The 23687-nt window shown below is 44.9% G+C and overlaps 1 protein-coding gene across 1 annotated transcript; it reads right to left on the bottom strand.

The window, feature by feature from the left end:
- Window positions 1–1886: 1886 nt before the first annotated feature.
- Window positions 1887–22555, bottom strand: LOC123441591 (pyruvate, phosphate dikinase 2). The gene is made up of 20 exons (XM_045117957.1): window positions 22366–22555; window positions 22045–22261; window positions 8642–8698; window positions 8152–8523; window positions 6891–7053; window positions 6540–6775; window positions 6298–6426; window positions 5815–5994; window positions 5473–5616; window positions 5179–5343; window positions 4864–5025; window positions 4625–4714; window positions 4337–4475; window positions 3767–3944; window positions 3414–3543; window positions 3060–3188; window positions 2712–2849; window positions 2444–2521; window positions 2266–2357; window positions 1887–2174 (listed from the first exon to the last, which is right to left on the bottom strand). The coding sequence occupies exons 2-20, from the start codon at window positions 22240–22242 to the stop codon at window positions 2132–2134; spliced, it is 2823 nt and encodes a 940-aa protein (XP_044973892.1). The 5' UTR covers window positions 22243–22261; window positions 22366–22555; the 3' UTR covers window positions 1887–2131.
- Window positions 22556–23687: the final 1132 nt, after the last annotated feature.

Below are 23687 nucleotides of genomic sequence, written 5' to 3'. Positions count from 1 at the left end.
TATGCTTATTCGAACAGCTATCTGGGCTGAAGATTAACTTCTATAAAAGTGAGCTCTTCTGTTTTGGGGATGCCAAAGCAGAACAGCTCACATATAATCAACTCTTTGGTTGTGAAGGTGGTACGTTGCCGTTTACGTACTTAGGGATCCCTATTCACCACCGAAAGTTAACTATTAAGGACTGAAAGTGCATAGAGGATCGGTTTGAGAAAAAAATGAGCTGCTGGAAGGGCAAGCTACTATCCTATGGAGGACGATTGGGTTTAGTTAACTCGGTGTTGACAAGCATGCCAATGTTTCTTCTATCCTTTTTTGAAGTACCAGTAGGGGTGCGAAAAAGGTTGGATTTTTACCGATCTCGATTTTTCTGGCAGAGTGATGAGATCAAGACCAAGTATAGGCTGGCTAGATGGGATATTATTTGTAGGCCAAAGGATCAGGGAGGGTTGGGGATTGAAAATTTAGAGGTTAAGAACAGGTGTCTGCTCAGCAAGTGGCTTTTCAGGCTCTCTGTGGAATCAGAAGGTGTGCGGGTACAAATTCTGAAGAACAAGTATCTACAGCAAAAAACCTTAGCACAGGTCACTTTGAGACCGGGAGATTCACCTTTTTGGAAGGGTCTAATGAGGACTAAAACGGCTTTTTTTAACAGGACTAAATTCATCATAGGTAATGGTGAATCTACTAGATTCTGGGAGGATAGTTGGCTAGGGGACGTGCCACTAGCTCTACAATATCCGCAGCTGTATAATATTGCCCAGCGCAGACAGACGTCTGTTGCGGCAGTGTTACGTGAGACTCCTCTTAACATCCAGTTTCGCAGATCCTTAGTTGGCAATAGATGGGGTAGATGGCTACATCTAGTCAGAAGGCTAATGGATGTTAGTCTTTCTGATGATCCTGATCGTATTACTTGGAGACTGACCTCCAATGGTACATTCTCAGTGAAACCAATGTATGACCATATTATTGACAATGCACCTATTTCAAAATCTTCGCATATTTGGAACGTTAAAGTGCCACTTAAGTTAAAAATCTTTTTGTGGTTTGTCCACAAAGGAGTTGTTTTAACTAAGGACAACTTAGCCAAGCGAAATTGGAAGGGAAATCGAAGGTGTAGCTTATGTCAGCCGTATGAAACAATTAAGCACCTCTTTCTGGACTGCCCTATGGCTAAAATCTTATGGCGCTCAATCCATATTGCCTTTAACATCACCCCGCCTACTAGCATTAACATGTTATTTGGGACGTGGCTGGACGGGGTTAATGTTCCTTTAGCCAAACTAATTCGAGTTGGAACATCTTCACTTTTGTGGGCTATATGGAACTGTAGAAATGACCTAGTTTTTAACAGACAACATTGTATTAATTTTTTGCAGGTCACCTTCAGGGCTACCGCCTTGATCCGCATGTGGTCCTTACTCTCCTGTGGAAACCAGGGAGCCTTTGGTTACTGGGTGTGCCCGATGGGAGATGGTAGCTCAGGCTATCTTCAGCCGTTATGGATGGCGACATGCTGATAGAATAGGGAGTTAGCCAACTACACCTATTTATATCTTTGGCTTGGGCGTTGATCGCCTTGTAATTTCTGCTCACGAATTACCGTTACACTCTGTACTTGCTTTGGATTATTCCGATACTTAATAAAGGGTTGCATGCATCACTCGATGCAGAGGCCGGGGCGATGCCTCCTTTTCGAAAAAATGCATCAATTTTGTTTGCCGAGTTAGATTGCTCTAGAAGTTGGACTCACGGAGTTTGATTTTTTCACTTAAAATCAAGTGAAAAGATATTTGATTTACGCAATTGGGACGGGATCACATGCTTTACTTTCACAAGAAACTCGTAACAGCCACTGAACAAAAGAAGAAACAGAATCACTTGAATTGATAGCACAGATAATCGCCACCTTTTATTCGATTTATCTTCGTCATCATCGCTGTTTGGTACATTACCATGGCAGTTCAGGGAAAATGCAGAGAACAAACCATTTCAGGCTTACACGCGCATACATATATATGCAACGGCCATTCTTAGGCAGCGGAGTTTCCACAAGTCCATGGCTATGTCTTATTTATCTTCACCAGATGCACCAACAGCAGGCGATCCGGTCGACAATGAGGCAACGCCCTCAGACAAGCACCTGAGCTGCAGCCAGCCTAGCGATCGGGACCCTGCAAAAAAGGAGTCCATGAAAAGATGTTAACGGCTGTAGATAGCGTCAAAGTAGTGCTAATCTTCTGAATTTCAACAATCTCAGCCAACCTGAACGGGGAGCAAGAAACATAATCCAGCCCAGCCTTTGCGAAAAAAGCAACTGAAGATGGCTCTCCACCATGTTCACCGCAGATGCCCACCTGTTTGGAAACAGGAAATCAGTCAGTCAAATGAACTAAGAATGAATTCTGCACAACAGATACAGTGTCCTCGGTGCAATGCTGACCTTCAAGTTAGGCCTCGCTTTGCGACCCCTCTCGGTAGCAATCTTCACCAGCTCCCCCACTCCTCTCTGATCAAGCACCTGGCATATTCATTGACAGGTAAGTTGCCAAGTTACAAATATGATAAGGTTATGGCTGTACACAAAAGATGAAGAGAAGAACATGCAAAGTGGCTAGATATGTGAGGTGCTCACGTATGTGAATGATTAAAATATGGGTGGTACTTAGAACAAACTTGAAGTCGTACGGTCCCAGTCGTAACAAATTTACCTCAAAGGGGTCATGCTGGAGGATACCCTGAGCCAGATAGATGGGAAGGAACTTCCCCACATCATCCCTACTGTAACCAAATGTCATCTGCGTGAGGTCGTTCGTTCCGAAAGAGAAGAACTCAGCCTGCTCTGCTATCTGTCAGTGGACGTGCAACCAGCACAACGATGTCAGGTACATGCTTATTTTTCATTGATATATCGGATAAACTAATTATTTGCATTTTGACAACTCCTATCGACCAAGAGTTCTGCTAAACACTGCATGTATTATTCAGTTTACATGCTGAACGTCAATGGCCAACATATATGGTTTTACAGAAAGAACAGAGTTATCACAAGCTTTTACCTCATCTGCCACTAGAGCTGCCCTAGGAATTTCAATCATAGTCCCAACTTTGTAATCAATTGTTTTCCCCATATTGGTGAAAACATTCTTAGCAATTTGGCGGATAAGAGCCACTTGATGTCCCAATTCCTGGCAAAATCAAATGTCAGAAGGAAAAATCAAGTGCTGAATCAAAATTGCAGTAATAAAATCAAGTGTGGTTTGAGAAGAAAATAAATGGTCAGGTTTCCATAAATAGGTGTTGCATAGTTGTATCCCATCAAATGGATTATATCATTTTTCAACTGCATCAACTGTGAAGTGAAGTTACACCTTTATACCAGCCAAAGAAGATACACGCGAAGAAAGACATACCTGAGGTGTTCCAACAAGAGGAACCATTATCTCTGGAAATACTTGAATACCCTGGTTGGTCATGGATATGGCAGCTTCAAAGATGGCCCGGGCTTGCATTTCTGTTAATTCAGGATATGATATACCAAGCCTGAAACATTAGCATCACCAGTATTAGTAAAGGAAAGAAAACAGAATTGTGAATAAGGTAGCCTGCTATACAAGAACATAGAGGAGAACAGACAAGTAGATGAATAGGAAGGGAAAACTTCATTCAACAGTGGTTGTGTTGGAATTATGAAAAACATTTATTCTGTTTATCAAATGGATATAATTTAATCTCCAGAAAGAGCTAAACAAATCAAAACACCAACCTGCAACCACGGAAACCAAGCATTGGATTGACTTCTGAAAGTTTCTCCATTCTTGCAAGGACATCATCCTCAGCGGCTCCGGTTTCAGCACATAGCTCACGCACAATATCCTCGACATGCCCTTCTGGAAGGAACTCGTGAAGTGGAGGGTCCAACAGCCGAATAGTCACCGGGAGCCCTGGAATACAAGCATTGATGTTCAGACGGTTCTGTGTGACAGAAATGTAGTTTGGATTCCATTGCAGAAAGTGTAATCTATAACTAATGTTGTATGCCATCGATGGTAAGTGTTTATTTGGTATCAGTTTCTATGGAACATGCCATTACATATATCACTTTCAATAAAAGAATGAACAAGCCCTGCCAGAATTCTACACCCTAAACTCTTTTTTTTTTTTTTTTTTGCGGGGGATTCTATACCCTAAACTACATGAGTGCCAAAAAAATACTTCAAGGTTAGAGGCACAATTCTTATAAGGAAGCAAGCCGGCTCAGGGTATTTGAACTCTAGTGCACCTGATATATTGAGACAGAACAATATATATGAATACGTAGAGATTTTCCACATACCATCCATAGCACGGAAAATGCCTTCAAAGTCGGACCTCTGATAAGGCAGAAGACGATCTAGTGCTTTCTGCCTCAGTTCAACAGTTGGAGCCATAATCATCTGCCTCACAGCCTTAATCCTCTCGTCAGAAGCAAAGAACTGCAAAATATACAAAAGAGAACATTAGTTTTTCTTTTCATTGTCTACAAGAGCAGACATGTGTCCATAAAGTTCACGTTTTGAAAAGTTTACTACAAAAATAAATATCCTAACAAAAAAAAAACAGTAACTAAAAAGTTAACACCAACCATGTGCTCTGTCCGACAGAGTCCAATTCCCTCTGCCCCATTCTTCCTTGCTGCCAATGCATCCTCAGGGGTATCTGCGTTAGCCATGACCTAGTACACGCAACGTATGCATAATAAGGATTTCTGTTGAAGTTTTTGCAATATTGAACAGAGCCAATTAACAAGACTGATGCCATTTTGAGTTAATTTCAACTAGAGTCATCCTTTTTTATTCTTGTTTTCATTCCTAGTAAGTTTACCTTGAGCTGCCTAACTTCGTCAACCCAGGACATGAAAGTTTCCAAGTCAGCACTAAGGGCTGGTGGGGAAAGTGGCTGTTTGCCAAGGATCACTTCACCAGTTGATCCATTGAGTGATATCCAGTCACCTTCGTAGAGCATCTTGTCTTCAATAGCTACCGCCTATGCGTACAGACATACCAAAGTAAGCAACTGTATAATACAAAAATGATGAACATAGAGTTATCGTAATCTCATTCTGAATTTTAATTCTGGAAGGAAGCGTTGCATCTAACAATGTATTTCCTACATATCTGCAGAAATAATTTCAATCACCTTTTCAGTTTCATTTACACGGATGCTTGAGCACCCTGACACACAGCATTTTCCCCAACCACGAGCTACAACAGCAGCATGAGAAGTCATACCACCTCTTGCTGTAAGAATTCCAGCAGCTGCATGCATACCACCAACATCTTCTGGGCTGGTCTCAGTCCTCACCTTTACATTTAAAGAGTTCAGAAAATATCAGGATAACTCAAGAATAGGACAAGTTCAACCCAAAATGACATAGAAAAATGAAGGAGACATCCTGCTATAAAAAGGAGGATGATAAGGAAATGCACAGACCAGAATAGCAGATTTCCCTTGGGCATGCCATGCTTCAGCATCTTCAGCAGTAAATACAATCTGTCCCACAGCAGCACCAGGTGATGCTGGTAAGCCAGTAGTAATAACTTTGCCTTTGTATGAAGCAGCCTCAGGGTTGGCAAACTGGTTTTCATAACATAAGAGTAATAAACTGTGTCAATATATTGCCATTATCCAGTTGCAAATAAAATTCATACGAGGAACATCAGTAATTCAAGTATATCCTGAAAGAGAAGATAATTTATTGGGATAACAGAGGCACTGAAAAATTACATGCATGCATTTACATACACCATTTGGGCGTAACTGATTAACTTGTACCTGTGGGTGAAGAAGCTGGTCCAGGTGACCTGGTTCTACCATCTTAATCGCTGTATTGCGATCAACAAGAGCCTCATTAACCATGTCTACAGCAATCTTCACAGCTCCTGTGCCAGTACGCTTTCCGGATCTGCACTGTAGCATCCAGAGCCTATTTTCTTGAACGGTAAACTCAATATCCTGCATTACACATGAAAAATGCAAGTTATTCACCATTGGAAATAGTAGAGGTTCAGGTTAATCTTTTGACATATTAAGGCAGGATCATGACCAAAGAGCACTCATGTCATGTGAGAAACTGTAGAGAGCACTGTAATTAGTGGTGCTTGAAAATGATCAAAGACCATGCTGTTACAACTTGGTTGTGTAAACTAATTAGATAGCTAAGTTCTTCACGATGTTTCAGAATAAGTTTTTAAAACAGCAACACTGACAGGCCGCTCAATAGAGCTTCCTGCAAATTCGTTGGATAAACTAACACACCATCATTTCTTTATAGTGGCTCTCCAGTATGTCGCAGTTTTCGACAAGCTCTGCATAGGCCTCCGGCATGTGATCCCTCATGGCATCAAGATCCTCCGGGGTTCTGATTCCAGCAACCACATCCTCACCCTGCATAAGGAAAAAAAAACAGTAAAATTATGCACAGTCATTCACTAAATTTTCCACACTGCATTATCTTGATTGCATAGTCTATTCTGACCAAACTTGGGCAACATATATACCTGAGCATTGACTAGGAACTCGCCATAAAGCTTCTTCTCTCCGGTGCTAGGGTTCCTAGTGAAGAGGACACCGGTGCCGGAGGTGTTCCCCATGTTGCCAAACACCATGCACTGCACGTTCACGGCGGTGCCCCGAAGTCCGGTGATCTGATTAATGCTTCTATACTTGTTCGCTCTCGGACTGTCCCACGAGTCGAACACGGCCAACACCGCTAACTGCAGTTGCCTCTTCGGATCTATGCCAATGCAAGAAACAACGTACACACATATCAACTGGGTGCAAAAACACAATTTTAGTTTCAATATACGAACTTGGAACATATGTATAAGGGTGAAAATCATGAATCCAACCTGAGGGAAACTGTTCTCCTTTGGCTTCGACATAGACGTTCTTGTACTGACCCACTAGCTCCCTGAGGTCATTGGCAGTCAGGTCGGTGTCGTTCTGCACCCCCTTGGTTGCTTTCATGGCTTCGAGTTTCTCTTCGAAAAGTGCATGAGGAATGTCCATAACCTGGTAAAAATGAAAGGTCCTACTAAGAAACAAGGGTCCTGCTACTAGTTGCTAGGAATCACTGTAAAGTGTAAACAAAAGGCCGACCGAAGTTTTGGTGCAGAAGAAACTGCTATTTAGTGAGGAATGCAAAAGAAACTGCTACGTAAAAGACAAAACCAACTTGGCAGCAGGTTGGTTCAAGCCTACTATGTGAATTAATATTGCAGTTGCAGATGTCATGGATCAATGAAGTTGGAGCTGAATCCTTTGTCATGTCTTTCATCAGCCCCAACCGAGTGATTTAATTGTCATGGTTCCTAGTGAAGAACAAGACAAATCTTTTCATGAAAGCAAACATGTTGTGCTACGGAAGAATGTTTGTCCTATTATTTTGTCAAAGTTTGTCCTGTTGTTCCCTTGTCTTATTTCAGAAGTAATAGCGTCAAAGAGTATCCTAGCTTCTTTTCACTCTATCTTATTTCAGGGCGGAGAGAAATAACAGTAGTGTCAAACTGTAAGACAGCGGTCGCCTTCATCAGCAATTCCTTCCGAGAGAAACAGTTGCGGTCAAACTACGGCATTGTTGTCGTACGAAAACTGTTCTTGGTAGTCCGATTAACTGTGCTGACAATAACAGCAAAAAAAATACTTCTGAATGAAACCAAAAAAAAAACGCCTCTTTCTAAATCTACTGATTTCGTTTTTCTACTTTTTTCAGCCAACAATCTTTTTCACCGGTTAACTACACTACCGGGCGTCATCCGTACCCCAAGGATACCCTTGGAAGCGGACAAGAACCCCAACGTAATCCTTGTCACCTTCAGAATTCAGAATGTAACAGCAGCAGCAGCAGCAGCCAACGTCTCGGCGACGCAACCCGCGTCAGACGTACTAGGTCGCTCCCTCCCAAAGCAACGGTTAGTCGACGCACGCAAATTAACTAGTACTACGACAAGCAAGCGATGTGAGTTAGTGAATACATGCATGCATGCTAGTCCGATCCATAGTCCATGGAGCTAAGCTTAAGCCAGTCAGAGGAGCCATGCATGCAAGTGTGTTGTACAATTTTTCCTAACAACAAGTATTTAGTAATCAGAGGAAGTATGGTATACTCACGACGTTGCCGAACATGTCGAGGAAGCGGCGGAAGGAGTCGTAGGCGAAGCGGTCGCCGCTCTTGGCGGCCAGCCCGGCGGCCACCTCGTCGTTGAGCCCCAGGTTGAGCACCGTGTCCATCATGCCGGGCATGGACACGGCGGCGCCGGAGCGGACGGAGAGCAGCAGGGGGCGCGCGGGGTCGCCGAGGCGCGCCCCCATGTACTCCTCCACCCACCGCAGGCCCTCCAGCGTCTCCTCCCACAGCCCCGCCGGCAGCGCCCTCCCCGCCAGCTGGTACTGCTCGCACGCCTCCGTCGACACCGTGAACCCCGGCGGCACCGACAGCCCGATGCTCGCCATCTCCGCCAAGTTGGCGCCCTTCCCGCCCAGCTGCACACATGACATGCATCCATCATCCACGATGATTCAGTACATCATCATCATCAGCGCGCACACACACACATATATATATAAGATTGACGGATGTATGGATGGATGGATGACGTACCAGGTCCTTCATGGCCTTGTTGCCCTCGCTCTTGCCCTTGCCGAAGTGGAACACCCTCTGCACGCGAGCGCATTGAGCAGGAGCCATTAGTGAGTGCAACACAATGCTACAGATCTACCACGCCGGCCGGCTAGCAGTGACGACGAACACTACTACAACTTGTTGGATGCTCATGGAGTGAAAGCCGGGCTCTATTTATAGCAAGGGGAGGGTGCCGAGGCCTTGGACACGTAGAAATGGCGTGGCACCCCGGTAAGACCCACCGGGAGGCGTCACCGCGCGATCGTCGCATGTGGGGGAAGGACCAGCCCGGGGAGGGGCCGGGTAGGCGTGTGCTCCTCTGCTAACCTACCTGCCAAGTGGCGTAACGTGTGAAAACAAATCCATCCTTACCGCGAACTGTTGTATACTCCATTCGTTTCAAAATAAGTGTCGGGACTGTAAAAATGATTAGGTATAAGTGTGTAAGTCGACTGAATAGCCATCCGATGCAAAACGAACAGCCAGATGCTTTCTTCAACCTCCTGACACCTTCTTCACCAACCATCCCACTCCCGTTAACCGACACCTTCTTCACGCTTCACGCGAATTCACCTGGCCAAATTATAAATCCGGGCAACTTACATCTGCCTATTGTACGGGGTTTTAGTTCAAAATTGTTCACATTTGAACTAAAATCTTGATACTTACTTTGGGACGGATGGAGTACTCTTTTCTGTCTCTCTTACTGTGAATATATGTAGCTCGGTATGTACCTGTTTCTGTTTAGTAAGTGTTGATTACGCGAGTTCTGTTTGCTTGACGTAATTTTGTGTTGTTTTATCTTCAATGCAAACGGAAAATGCATGGACAAAATTACAGGCCACCATGGTATCTTCAATTTAGGCCTCTTTTGATTTGGAGGAATTTTGAAGGGATTCAATAGAAGAAAAAACTATGGAGTCCTTTGGTTTGTAGGAATCGATTCATGTTCCTATGAAGGAATTCCCTCCTATCCTCCACATTTCCAACAAAAACAAACATTAGCCTAGACTCAGTATTCTTTTTTCCTATGATGAGGACCAAGGATATATCTCCTTTTCTATTCCTTTGTATAGGATTTAAGATGCATGACATCTCATTTCCTACAAGTTTTCAATTCCTACCCTTTGAACCAATTCAACCAAAGAAGCCTAAGGTGCATGCCATTTTTTATTTTATTTTTGAAGGTGCACGTCAGTTGACACCCAGCTGCCCAACTCAAGGTGCCCACTCATTTTATTTTTTTGAAGGTGCACGTCAGTTGACACCCAGCTGCCCATGCCCAACTCAAGGTGCGAAGACGTACGAAGCGGCGAGCCAACGTGACACCAGCCCCAATGCCCACACCACGCGCTCGCGGGACGGAACGGATACCGTTGCCGTGGTGGCAGGATGGGCTGGTGCATGCGCGTGGGAGGATGGGCTCGCAGCTCAGCAACACGTCCCCTCCCCTAATCTCTGCAGGGATATGATCCCTTTTTTCCCGAGGAGTTTACATGCCGTCAACAACCATTTATATATATATATATTGTATAAAAAATGCATGGTTGTTAGGAACCCGGAAAAATGCAGAGGAATTGGGCAGCCAGCAGCGGGTAGAAGCTAGGAGGAAATGGTGCGCGTGACAGGTTAAACTCACCACGCTCTCTTATCTTAGGAAAATACGTACATCGATTCGACCTGAAGAACGTGCTCGACAGCCTGCACGGCGCCGTGTGGTGCCGGGCGAAGACATTTCTGTTTATATAAATTTAGAAAGGAAGGCCGCGTGGCGGCCTCTTCTGAAAAGGATGGAACCGGGGATCGTCCACCGCCGGTCAAACGGAGATAAGCCAGCAGCCAGGCAACACAACGCGAGACAGCAGCCGGAGCAGGGAGCGTTCCGCATTCGAACGGTGGCTTTCCATCAGATCAAATCGTTTTGGATTGCTGCTCCACCTCCCGCCGTGGCCGGACCGGAGCGGATGGGATGGGATCGGCACGTACGCCGTGCACGGTTCCGTGCTGTCACGCAACGACCACCGGCCTGGGCAGTTGCGGCAACAGCACGCGCTGCCCTACCCCAGTTCATCAAAAAAATAAAAAACAAAAACACGCGCTACCCAGCCCTGATGCTTTGCTCCGCTAGCGCTATGTGCCGGCCGGGAGCAGACCACCGCGTCCTTGTGCCAGCCGTGCTGATGGGCACACCAGCGTGACCGCGCTCAGCAGTTTCGCCATCTGAAATCTTTTCTTTCTTTTTAAGTATGACAAAAAACATCGTAATTCTCAGTAGTCTGATTGACACACCCGCGTTTCCTCCCCGAGCGAGGCGACCGGGGCGGCCCCTTCCTCCCCCGCCGCCAAAACCTCTCCCCCCTCCCTCCCTCTAGCCGCTGTCGTCGGCAGGCATGGCCGGGCGCTTGCCCGCGCAGCGCCGTGAGGCTGGCGGTGGCGCCCCTGCCTTTTCCCGTCATAGTTCCCGACTTGGGCGGCGTGCTCCGATGGCGGTGGTCCTTGGCAGACGGTGCCCCGAGGCAGCTCGGGCGACGGCGCGGCCCCTTGGCGGCTGGAGGCGGGGCTTGGCCGGCAGCATCATGCTGGTCTGGGTCAGGGTGGGCCGGTGTTGTCTCTAGCGGGTCGTCTCCGGCTAGTCTGGCGCGATACGGGCGATGGGGCGGCGGCTCCTGTGTTGCGTCTGCTGCAGTGCGGAGTGGGGGGGGTGTTAACGGGCCCGATCTGGGCCCAGCTGGGCAGGGGGTCAAGCATGCCCGTGCGCCTACGTCTGGTCTGCTACCGCGTGTGTCGGTGGAGGTTGTCCCCTCCCACGCGGTTGTAGTACTATCGGTCGATGTGTACGGTGGTTGTGTCTCAGTCCAGCCGGCCTCGCTGCGTTTGCTGTGGTGAGACGACGGTGGTGTCCGCGTGACTGTGGTGGCGCATGTTGGTGGGTAGTTGGTATGGTGGAGCTAAGGATTGGTTTCGGATGGTGGGTGCGAGGGGTCGGGAGAAATCTCTCTCGGATCTGATCGACATCGATGCGGTGGCACCTGCGGGCGCCCCTCCCTTCCTGAAGGGCGTTGGATGTACCTCTCCCCCGCTCCCCTTCGTGTGTCGGGAGAAATCCTAGGACTTGTACGGGCAGCAGAGTCGTCGTTGTCGCCGTCTTTCTTGAAGGTGTTGCTTGACACACGATAATCCGATGACACTGAAGTGTGGTGGAATTATTCGGTGGGCGCAACAGTGCGGGACACTAAAGCTTTCGTTGATCCGGTGTTGCTCGCATTCTTTCTCTTATTTTTTTTGTCTTTCTTTTGGGCATGATTGTGCTATCTGCCCCAGCATCTATCGTTGGTTGTATCGGTTGGTTGCTTTGTATAGAAAGCGGGGGAACCCTTTTTGGGTAAGTATGACAAAAGATTTGACATTTTATTGAAGAAGGAAGAAGGTTTCGAACAAGACCCCTTAAAACGCGAAACTGAAAATGTCGGGTCGAGCTGCGGCCGAACAGACCGCTTAAACTTAAACTGTAAATCAATTTTTCGCTTGTATTTTTTCCCTACATCTTCTTCTTCCTTTCGTCCGTGTCCGTGGTCAACTAAATTTGCTCCTAAAAGCCGACAAAGAACACACGAAACGGCCAAATATAGAGCCACTGACATCCATGACGGCTCGCGCGAATCTATCGAGGAGCTAGCTAGCTAGCTCCCGTTGCCAATCCATTCACGAGCTAACTAGGTAGTTAGCTTCGGTTGCCAATCCATGCAGGACCGACGGCCGGGGACGGGCAGGGCGATGTCCGGGGCGACGCACGGCGGACGTGGACGATGGACGCTGAAATTTTCGTGGCAGTTGGGCTTCCGCCAATTGATTTTTCTCGATACAGTGCACCGTAGAAGCGGATGCGAAAATTGTGTTTTTAGGAGTTTTTTACCGTGCCCCGTAAAAATACATACGGATCCAACGCGTTTTCGGGGTCTGAACGGAAACTTTTTTCGTGCAAACCCGTATTTTGGTAGTTATTTTATGAGATAGAGCATTATACGGGGTTTGTGCCTTGCACCCGTCATCACCCAAAAAGACACCCCTCTTTGATGACATGATTATGAAATGGTACATATGCTAAATTTGTAATCTCATTATAAAATATATTTTTCGTGCTATATGTAGATGTTGCATATATAAGCATATACTCCTCCACGAAAACAATATTACCATACTTTTCCATATACCAGGTCAAGTCAAACTATAAAAACTTCATTGGATAAAAGTATAAAACTAGTTCAAGCAGCGAGGCAACTACATGAAATAGTGAACATCGTCGGTAGGAAAAAACGCGACAGAGGGGGGAGGGGGAGGGGGGCATGTTTATGTTACTACTATGGTAAATTATAGCTAAACTTGTTGAAAAGTATGCACATCGAATCTTTGTCAAAACATCACCGAAAGAGTTATCAGCCAAAGCTGTTAAATGTTTTCAGATAACAAGGCACCTCGAAATGAAATTACCTTCCCATCGCAAAAGAAACAAAAAAAGAATGAACTTAGCGGAAGCGGGGACAGTAAAATCATTTAAAATACTCCTTCTGTCCTAAAATAAGTGTCTTAAGCTTAGTATAAATTTGTACTAGAGCTAGTATAAAGTTGAGACAGTTATTTTAGGACGGAAGGAGTACTAGAAAAATTCAAAAAACTCTGAATTTTTTGTGATGAGAGATGATTGAATGCGTGATGTTCGTGTCAAATTTGGGAATATTTGGAAATCTGAGAAGATCTCAGCGAAAAAGACAAAATTAGGGTCTGTGAAAAAGTTTACTGTTTTGCATTGTTTCGACCTGATTTTGTCTCTTTGCTGAGAACTGCTCAAATGACCAAATGATTTGAAATTTTGCACGAACTTCACGCGCTCCTGCATCTTTTACCACAAAAAAATCAATTTTTTTTATTTTTTTTCTTTTATTTTCAATTTTACTGTTCAGCAGGTGCATCTAAGCTCGGGTTCCGGATTGAATTATTGGAACTTAGCTACTTACAAGAATCACACAGCTAGATTTGGGATGCCCTGGTTATTATGGACAGTAAGTTACCATGTTTTCAGCAATTCTTTAACAAAATAGAAAAACCTTCCCTATTATCCAAAATATAGCGCGTATTTTCATGTTGTATATGTTTGGAATTGAATATATAAATAATTTTTTCTATAAACTCGACCAAAATTTGTTTTGTTTGACTTTTTAAAAAATCTATACAAACTACAATAAGGAACGGATGGAGTACTATATACAGCTGGAAAATACTGTATTCTATTGGTCACATATTTAGCTTCTCAAACTTTTTCCTTAGTTTATACTGTGCTGTTTTGTTTGACTTTAAAAAATCTATACAAACTACAATACGGAACGGAGGGAGTACTATATACAGCTGGAAAATACTGTGTTCTATTGGTCACATGTTTAACTTCTCAAACTTTTTCCTTAGATTGTACTGTGATGTTTTAATCTCCTATATGGTTCGAAGAAGAAAAAAAACTTTGAAGAAGAAAAAAAACCTTAGATGCAAAACTTTGTACTTTGAATTTATAGTTTCAAAATAAATAAGATTAATTTATAGCGTCATGAATGAGTATCAAGAACGATTCGTTTATACCAGCGCTTGCATTTGTACCGTGTTAAAAAAATGTGTACCAAGAATAATTCAAAGTTTGAAATTACTAGCCCTGCGTGACAAACATTTGATAAGATTGAGGCAGGCACCGGCTCTAACCTACATGCCCTGGCACCTCCCATTATCATTATGTGTACCTGTTGCTAACGTTGCTAATCAAAGTCACTGTCCTACGGTACAATTGGTTTGTAGCTAAGTATCTTAATGAACCTGTGGGCAACTGAGCCTCTGGTTTTCTAAGCAACGCGGTGGTTTCTCGCAGCCATATGAAACAACAATACGGGGTGCGTCAGATCACAAATTTGTCCAGGGAAGCAACCATATACAGTGCAGCTCCTTCTCTCTTAAAAAGAATAAACAGACAGGTCCCGGCATATTTTGAATAGAAATGGCTCGAGTACGAAAGACAATACTTTGCACGAGTGTTTGTGTACGTGAGACAGAGACATGGGCAGCACCTGTGCCTGGATTAGGATGGATTAGAATGCAAAGTACTCTGCATCCTATGTTAGGTTGTGAAAACCCACTGTCCTAGTACGTGGTTTTCTCATGACGCTGCCAAGTTAAATGAATGCCACTCATGCATGCACTGGTTTACCCTGATGCTACTTGGCTGCTGCTGTCAAACTGCCCGTGGTTACTTGTACTGTGCGGTTGCATTTGGGGATATCAAAACCCAAAAGTAAGCTGGTTCTTGTTTTTACATGCGTGATCACGACCTTGTCATTTGTTCAATGGGCATACCTATCGGCTTAATCAAGTTGCTAAATTGCCAAAATGCATTTGGCCCTGTATTACGGTGGATTCCCGGCCCGATTCCTTTCACGTTCTCGATGTAATGGAGCTTGGAAGGAAATAGCTCTTTGCCTAGGCCAAGTTGTGCCTGTTTTTCTGGTTTGGTGAAACCAGGGGCTTGAGTTGCAACCCGAATGGCAGACACCTGCCCAAAGGTCACCTTATGCTCGTGATGAACAGTAAAATCCAAAAAAAACTGAATTGTTTTTCGTGACGAACTTTGAAAAATGTTTTCAGTGCTTGGAATTTTTTATCATGAAACGACATCCGTGAAAATCTTGGCAAAAACACAAATCAACACTCTCAAAATGCTTTCAAAAATAATATTGTTGAAGAATCTTTTTTTTGCCACGATTTTCATGAATGCCATTTCATGCTGAAATTTTGTGGGCAATCCAAAATTTTATCAATAATTGCACAATTTTTTTCTCAATTTCTTGTATTTTGTTATTCACCCGGGCGCATTTGAGCTCGAGCACATAAACACCACCTCCAAACCTGCCTACTTTATGTCTCGATGCAGCACAAGAAAATTGTAAAATGCGTGTACTCGATTATTATATGACAGTCTCATAGTTCTGAGTCACGTAGCAATTTATATTATTTTAGATACTCCAACTGATAGGAAGAGAAAGGGGAAATTTACAATAAATTTGGACAACGAAAGAAGGGAGAAACGCCGAAGACAAAAATAGGGAGCCATGCGAAAGTGCATTTCTGCTCCCGAGCTCATTTGAGCTCGGGTGAACAGTAAAATCGAAAACAAATCTAAAAATGTTCAAAAAATTCTGAAATTTTTTTGAGACCAACTTTGACAAAATTTCTAAATGCATGCAAAAATTTGGCATGAACTAACATTTTTACAAGGCGTGACAAAATAAACAAAATGGATGCTCTGAAAATGCGCATTTTCAGAGTGTCTATTTTGTTTATTTTTCCACGCCTTGTAGAAATGTTAGTTCATGCCAAATTTTTACATGCACTTAGAACTTTTGTCAAAGTTGGTCTCAAAAACATTTCAGAATTTTTTGAACATTTTTTGAAAATTTTCCGATTTTACTGTTCATCCGAGCTCAAATGAGCCATGCCCCTTTTTTGGTAAGTAAACTATATAATTGTTCGTGTGTTGTCACGAGGACATAGACATTCAGCAGGTTAACCTGTGATTTACTTGCTTGTATTAATACGGCTGAGATGTTTGATAAATACTTATTTGCTAAATATTTGTTGAAGAATCTTTTTTTTTAGGCCAAGTTGTGCCTGTTTGCAAAGAGAGCATTGGCTCAGTGGTTCGGCATGCGGTTGTGCAGCCCAATGACCCGAGTTCAATTCCTAGAATTGACAGGTGATGCACAGAGAGTTTTCTCCCATTTATTGAGGATCAAGTTTAGCATGTGGTAAAACCACTCATTAAAAATTCTTGATACTCATTTAAAAAAATTCTGAGGACCATGTTTATCTTGGTACTCATACTAAAATGGCCGTATGCATCCCCTGTTTTTTAAGATAAACTTTCAGTGCGGAGCCGCCGCCACCCCATCTCACCAGTTCCACGCCGCTGCCCCGGCTCCCGATCTGCCCGGCCCGCGCTCCTCCAGTCCGGCGCCTCGCGAGCACGTCGCCGACGCGCATCCTCTTCGCGTAGAGACACGCACCGCACCACCACCGGACCCCCTCTCTGCCTCCCTCCTGCTTCGCCGCTGCCGGAGGGGACGCCGGCGAAGCCGCGCGCGCCTCGGAGATGGCGGCGGCGGGGCCCCTCGCGTCGGCCTTCGGGCTCTGTCGGCGGGGCCCCGCGTCGGCGGTTGCGGGATCCGGTGTGATCTCGCCAATCGGCGGCGGTGGAGGGCGGATCCGGGGCTCCATGGCCGGATCTAGCGGGGCGCTCGGCCCTGGTGGTAGGGAGCGGCAGCCGGGTGCGGCTGCGCTGGTCGGCTGGGCACGAGCAGTGTCCAGGGCGCGTGGTGCAGTGGCCTTGGCTGGGGGTCGTGATGGTGCGTGGCGGCCATGCTCAGCGGTCGGTGGCGGTGGATATCCAGCGCAACTCCGGGAGAAATCCTTGCTCTGGTTTCATCGGAGCCGCGACGGCGACGCCCGCGGGTGCCGCTATCTTTCTTGGAAGCGTCGTTGTGGAGGTGTGCTGTTCCCCTTCATCGGGCGCTGCCTGCACCGCCACCTGCGCCCCCCAGGTCCTGATCTGTGGGCCTCTCTCCTGCGGATTCTTGGCGGTGCCGGCGTGGTTGCCGGGGCCCTTCCTGTGGGTGAAGCCGGTGGAGGAGATTCGGATTGGGGGAAACCCCTTGGTTGGCCCAGGCCAGCCGCGCCGACGACGACGCTCAAGGGCGCCGTTATTCTTTTTGGAGACGTCGGTATACATCTGCTCCTCTGCTCCCCTTCCTTGCCTCTCGGGTGAAAACCCTAACTCCGGTGGGCGGCGGCGGCGTCCTTGACGTCGTGGCCTTCCTGAAGGCGTCGCCTTGAGGGCTGAGTGGTGGTGGGCACTGTGTGGGTCCTGAACGGTTGCTGGTGGTGGGCACTGCTTCGGGGGAAACCCTAGGATCTGGTCTTCCAGATCGGACGATGGCGGTAGTGCGGTGCCGTTTCTCTCTTGGAAGCATCGTTTGTGGAGCAGCGTTGGCAGACTGAGGCAGGAGGTGGAGCGGCTTCGTCTTGCACGGAATTTCGGTGGAGCTGTCAAGTCATGCCTGGCCGACAAGTGCTACGCTGAGTCATGCCTGGTTGGCAGGTGCTACGCACGACAGATCTCCCGGAGTCTTCGCATATGGACGGATGAGCGCAGGGCGGTGGCGCCGTTGGGCGTCGTGGTGGCATCGACGGATGATTGGACTGGCAAGGATGATGCGAATCTCTTTCCTGAAGATGGGTCAGTGGTTCGAGGATGATGTCGGCTGGTAAAACGTGTGCGTAAGGTGTGCGTTTTAGGTGTGTTGCACCGGCTGTTGTTCCCGATACGTTATGTGGATGGATTGGAAACAACACCGGTCTTAGATATGTGGAGTGAGAGCACTCACCATTATCGAGTTTGTAGGTGTGAGTGGTGGCTTTAGATGGATTGATGTATACTCTTGTTAGACCTTTGTGAAATAATTAATAAGATGGTTGCATGCATCGATTGATGCAGAGGCCGGGGGTTTAACCTCCTTCTCTAAAAAAAAAGGTGTGCCTGTTTTTCTGATTTGGTGAAACCAGGGGCTTGAGTTGCAACCCGAATGGCAGAGACCTGCCCAAAGGTCACCTTATGCTCATGATGAACAGTAAAATCCAAAAAAAACTGAATTGTTTTTCGTGACGAACTTTGAAAAATGTTTTCAGTGCTTGGAAAATTTTATCATGAAATGACATCCGTGAAAATCTTGGCAAAAACACAAATCAACACTCTCAAAATGCTTTCAAAAATAATATTGTTGAAGAATCTTTTTTTTGCCACTATTTTCATGAATGCCATTTCATGCTGAAATTTTGTGGGCAATCCAAAAATTTATCAACAATTGCACAATATTTTTCTCAATTTCTTGTATTTTGTTATTCACCCGGGCGCATTTGAGCTCGAGCACATAAACACCACCTCCAAACCTGCCTACTTTATGTCTCGATGCAGCACAAGAAAATTGTAAAATGCGTGTACTCGATTATTATATGACAGTCTCATAGTTCTGAGTCACGTAGCAATTTATATTATTTTAGATACTCCAACTGATAGGAAGAGAAAGGGGAAATTTACAATAAATTTGGACAACGAAAGAAGGGAGAAACGCCGAAGACAAAAATAGGGAGCCATGCCCCTTTTTTGGTAAGTAAACTATATAATTGTTCGTGTGTTGTCACGAGGACATAGACATTCAGCAGGTTAACCTGTGATTTACTTGCTTGTATTAATACGGCTGAGATGTTTGATAAATACTTATTTGCTAAATATTCATTCGCTTAAAAATAAAATTTAATTGGTATGTCAATAAAAAGTGAGGGTTGAGGCTGTTTTTAAATAAAACTGATGAACAAAGCAGAAAATTAATAAAAGCAAGAGAGGAAGCGGCAAATGTACCTAAAGTTAGACAAAGGACAAGCGGACAATAAAACTTTACGTCTTTTCAAATTCATATAGAGATAACGATAAATATTTCTTGGTCAGACAGTCAATGACCGTCCGATGGAGAAAAAACTGATCGGCCATATGCCCAGGTGCTGAGAGGAGTGTCTAAATCTCGCTTAGTGCAAGACCGAACGTAGCATCGCCTCCAGCACCTGTTAAATACGCCAGGCCCATAACCACGTACGCATCTAATAGTCGGTCATACACTATCGACGTAAGCATGTATGATACTCCCTCTATCCTACTCCCTCCGTCCCAAAATAAGTGACTCAAAAGTGATTCAATTTTGTACTAAAGTTACTGTAAAGTTGAGTAATTTTTGAGTCACTTATTTTGAAACGAAAGGAGTATAATATAAGAGTAGTTATTTATCTATTTTTCTCTTTTTAAAATGTTCTAACAATTTGATTTGCAAACGGTTTAGTAGGATGTTTGTGCAATGTAAAACTTTCTTCGCACAACTTTAAAAATTGTTCATACAATTAAAAAAATGTTTGTGCCATTTAAAAAATGTTAACACGCTTAAAAAGACATTATAGTATTTTATAAAATATCCATAAAATGTATAAAAACATTAATGTAATCAAAACAATTATGAACTTTTCAAAATGTTCACGGAAAGGTTATGTTACAATAAATGGTACCAGTCCAAGTTTTAGACTCTAGCATACCTTCACGTGTTTAAAAATATATTAATATGTTAAGAAAACTGTTGGAAATATAAAACAATTGTTCATGCAACTTTAACAATTTTTCATGAAATATAAAGAAATATTTGTAACATTTAAAAAATTGTTCACAGCACTTCAAAAAATTTCGTACATATAAAGAATGTTCATGAATATGTTAAAAAAATTATGTAATATTTGGAAAACAAATCATGAATGTAAAAAACTGTTCATAGAACAAACCAGACTGATTAAAAAGTTCATGAATTTGGAAAATAAAATAAGCAAAAGAAGAAAGAAAAAACAGTAAAGAAAAAATATAGAGAAGAAGAAAAAAGGAACAAATATTCCCAAAATTGGTGAAAGGTTCCCAAAACCAGTCCCACGGTACATGGAAGCTTTCGAAAATTGCTCGAAAGTCCCACGGTACACCGTACTAATATGTTGTCCTGACCAAATATTTTGGTCCATGGATGGTTGCAAATTATTTGGAGGACATTTTTTTGTCAACTATAGTTGTTTTTGTTGCCAACTTTGATCATCTCATAAGAAAGCAAAACCTTGAGCAATATTTTGCCAATCCAAACATTTAGTAGGGGAGGCTTGGGGGCACATCATTCATTTCTCAAACTCTCAATTGCACTCATTGCAACATTATGACATTAGCTATCAAGGTGATTGTCATTTCCTTCTTACATCGCAGACTAAAAAGAAGAAGAAAAAACGTTGTCGCTAAACTCGATCTGGTCATTTTTATATCTCTATGGTTGACGGAGAAGTTGTATTCTAATCATCTCTAAGTTGGTTTTTGGATAATTTACTAGAAAACTATCCAAATATCTAAGTTTAGTTTACGGTTGCCAAACCGTTGTACGACGAACTTGTTGTGAGATGATATGAGAAATGCCTCAAATAAAACTATGTTGCCATCTTCGCCAAAGACATATGAAGTTTAACCATAATCGCTAAAAAAGATAAATTTTACGAATTATCAAATCACAAAAAAAAACCCGAAGAACAGACTACAAATGAGGATCTATCTTCTATTTTTTAGCCCTACATGGTTTTGTATACCAAGTGTACATATCCAAACGTCTAAATGTGTAAAGGTAACTAACCTATCAATGTCTACAATGGCAAACGTCGATCCTTTTTTTTTTTTCTGAAGTGGGATCTATTCAAGTGCCCGGCCCCCTTCTCGTTTCAAGAAAACAGAAAGATTGACGAACTATGGTGAAGTTTTATTGTCACTGGTCACCAAAGGAACCTAGCTACGTACTAGATAAAAGGAAATTATGTATATGTAATGCATATATGGATGTGTCATATGGCTTGGACCGGACGTTGCACGGAATGTGAATCACATGGCCTTCTCTAAAATTGCCATCTTCATGACAACATAATTTGCCTAAAAAATATTCGATTCGTCATCCTTAGAATCTGGCATTAAATTTTTAGTATTTCCGTAATTCAATTTGAGACAATATAGACGACAAATGCAGACCGTTTCAGCTAAGGGAAATGTAGAACATTGTAGTTACCCAGAATCCATGAACAAGAGAAAGGATTCCATCCTATTATAGTTTCCAATCGTACTTAATCGTGCGTAAATGGAGATCTCATATTGTGGATCTACCTCGACAGAAAGTACTCCCTCCGTAAGGATAAGAGGGTTCATAGATTATTAAAGTACTGATCTAAGCGTTTTTATGTTTATTTACAGAGGCAATACGTATAGCAACCAAACGAGTATCTGCGTTCGTACTGTGTTGTAACGAAAATGCTGGACGTACTAAAGCCTACATAAGTTTACTAAACCTTTCAATTAATCTAAACATGCCCCCCCTGATTTTCAGGAGTGGGTGAGCCTCATCCTCCTCTTAATCCAATCAGTTATTGCCAAATCAGACTATCACGTGTACGTAAATATTTACGTAGACGTAGCATTGCTCGTGTTGTAAAAAAGAAAATTAGATGAACTTTCGCGGTGCATATTATAGACGTACTTAATGTTTGGTGGTGGGCTTACGGACTGGCCAAACTGAAAAGCCTGGCTAACAGTGATTGTGGTGATCGTACGGATGGCATCCGAACAAGGAACGCGCGCGCAAGTCAACCGGAAACGATAATGCTCGAGTGGCACACACGAGTCGCGAGGTGTTTACCTTCTTCGTGGCGGGCATCGGCGCCGCGACGGCCTTGGGAGGCGAGCAATGCCGGCCCCGCGCCGCGTGGTGCATCGCCTTGGAGTTCGCGTGCCGGGCTCTCGGCGCCGCCACCGATCGGGCCGCCTCCCTGCTCCTCCCGCCGCCGCTCGTGGTCGGCCTCTGCACGCACACGCCGGCCTTGGAAACCGACGGCATCCTTCACGTACGGCTTCACCTGCACCAATTCGTTCGCACGCCAGCTACTAATTCCACCGCGTGATCGGTCACCGGAGCAGAATCGAACCGGGCGGTGGAGCACCGGCCGGCGTGGGTGCGTACCTGACCGGGGCTGAGCTGAGCCGAGCTAGTCGGGCGGCGGAGCGAGCGAGCTCCAACGATGCGGGAGAACCACGGGATCGTGCGCGTGGAGTTCCGGACCGGACCGGAGGAGATCGATGTATCTGTGTGTGTGTTTTGTGTGTGTGTCAGTACGTATGGGCGGCAGCGCGTGTGATCGAGGCGGAGGAAGGGGAGACGAAGGGGTGAATCCGGCGGCTGTGGAATATACTGCCCGCGACATGTGGCGCGACGGTGGTCACACGTGAGCCAGGCGCGGCGGGCGCTCACCTTATCCCGGGCTTTGGCCCCGCGTGGTCGCCGCGACCACGAGTGGCTCCGGACGCCAAGGCCCCCGGCTCCAGGGAATTCCCGAAGCCCGGTTGCGGCAAGTGGTGGAGAACACTGGAGTTCATCAACCTCACGGCCCCCCTTTTTTGCGGTATCGACCGTAGGTGGGCCGCTCCTACGTGGTGATGTGACGTGAGGAATAGCACTGTTGACAACATGTTTGATTGGGGTTGATCCCTGCCTAAGCTCTAGCAGATTCTAGAGAGAAAATTTCTGGTTTGAGGGATCAACCTTTGGCCGTGAGATGCAATCCATAGACGGCTGACTGATGCAGTAGGTATGACTATGCACCGGTGGCGATGACATTTCAAATTTTTGCAAAGCAAAATCACAGGCCATTTTCATTGTCATATCCTTGCATATACTCCCTTTATGATGTACTAGTTTGTTGCCCTACATCACAATTGATGAAAAATAATGTAGATTACACTTGTATCACATAAAAAATTCACACGTAAACTATTCCTAAAAAATAATATGCCACTTCAAATTTAGATGTGTTTCAAGAAAAGCTATACTTCGACATTGTATGCAAATAAAAAAACTAATTATATCCTAGTAAGCTACAGATGATCTGTATGACTATGATCTGTATCGATCTGCAGCACGATAGACTTGGTGCTGAGGCTCGGTTCCCTCTGCAGGTCCACCACGATCGCCGCCCTAGTCGCCCTGTTCTCCCCCGTCGGCTGCACCACACAACGCCACCCAATCCAATACAATCCAATCCGATTAACAAACAACGCCAAGGGAGATACATGGAAGGAGTGGGGAGAGCCGAGGTGCTAGACTAAAATCTCACCAGCACGGGATGATCGATGAGGCTGTTCAGCACGGCCGACTTGCCGGAACCCTGCACAAACAGATCGGAACGGATTAGATCGGGGCACGAGGCGGCAGTTATCAGGCACGTGGGGCTTCGCCCGAAACTTACGACGTTGCCGAGGACGACGACGTTGAGGAAGGTGGAGGGG

This window comes from Hordeum vulgare, chromosome 1H (genome assembly GCF_904849725.1).
Source record: "Hordeum vulgare subsp. vulgare chromosome 1H, MorexV3_pseudomolecules_assembly, whole genome shotgun sequence".
Classification (NCBI taxonomy): Eukaryota; Viridiplantae; Streptophyta; class Magnoliopsida; order Poales; family Poaceae; genus Hordeum; species Hordeum vulgare.
The sequence above is the reverse complement of the archived record's forward strand: the minus strand, read 5'-3'. Positions and strand labels throughout refer to the sequence as shown.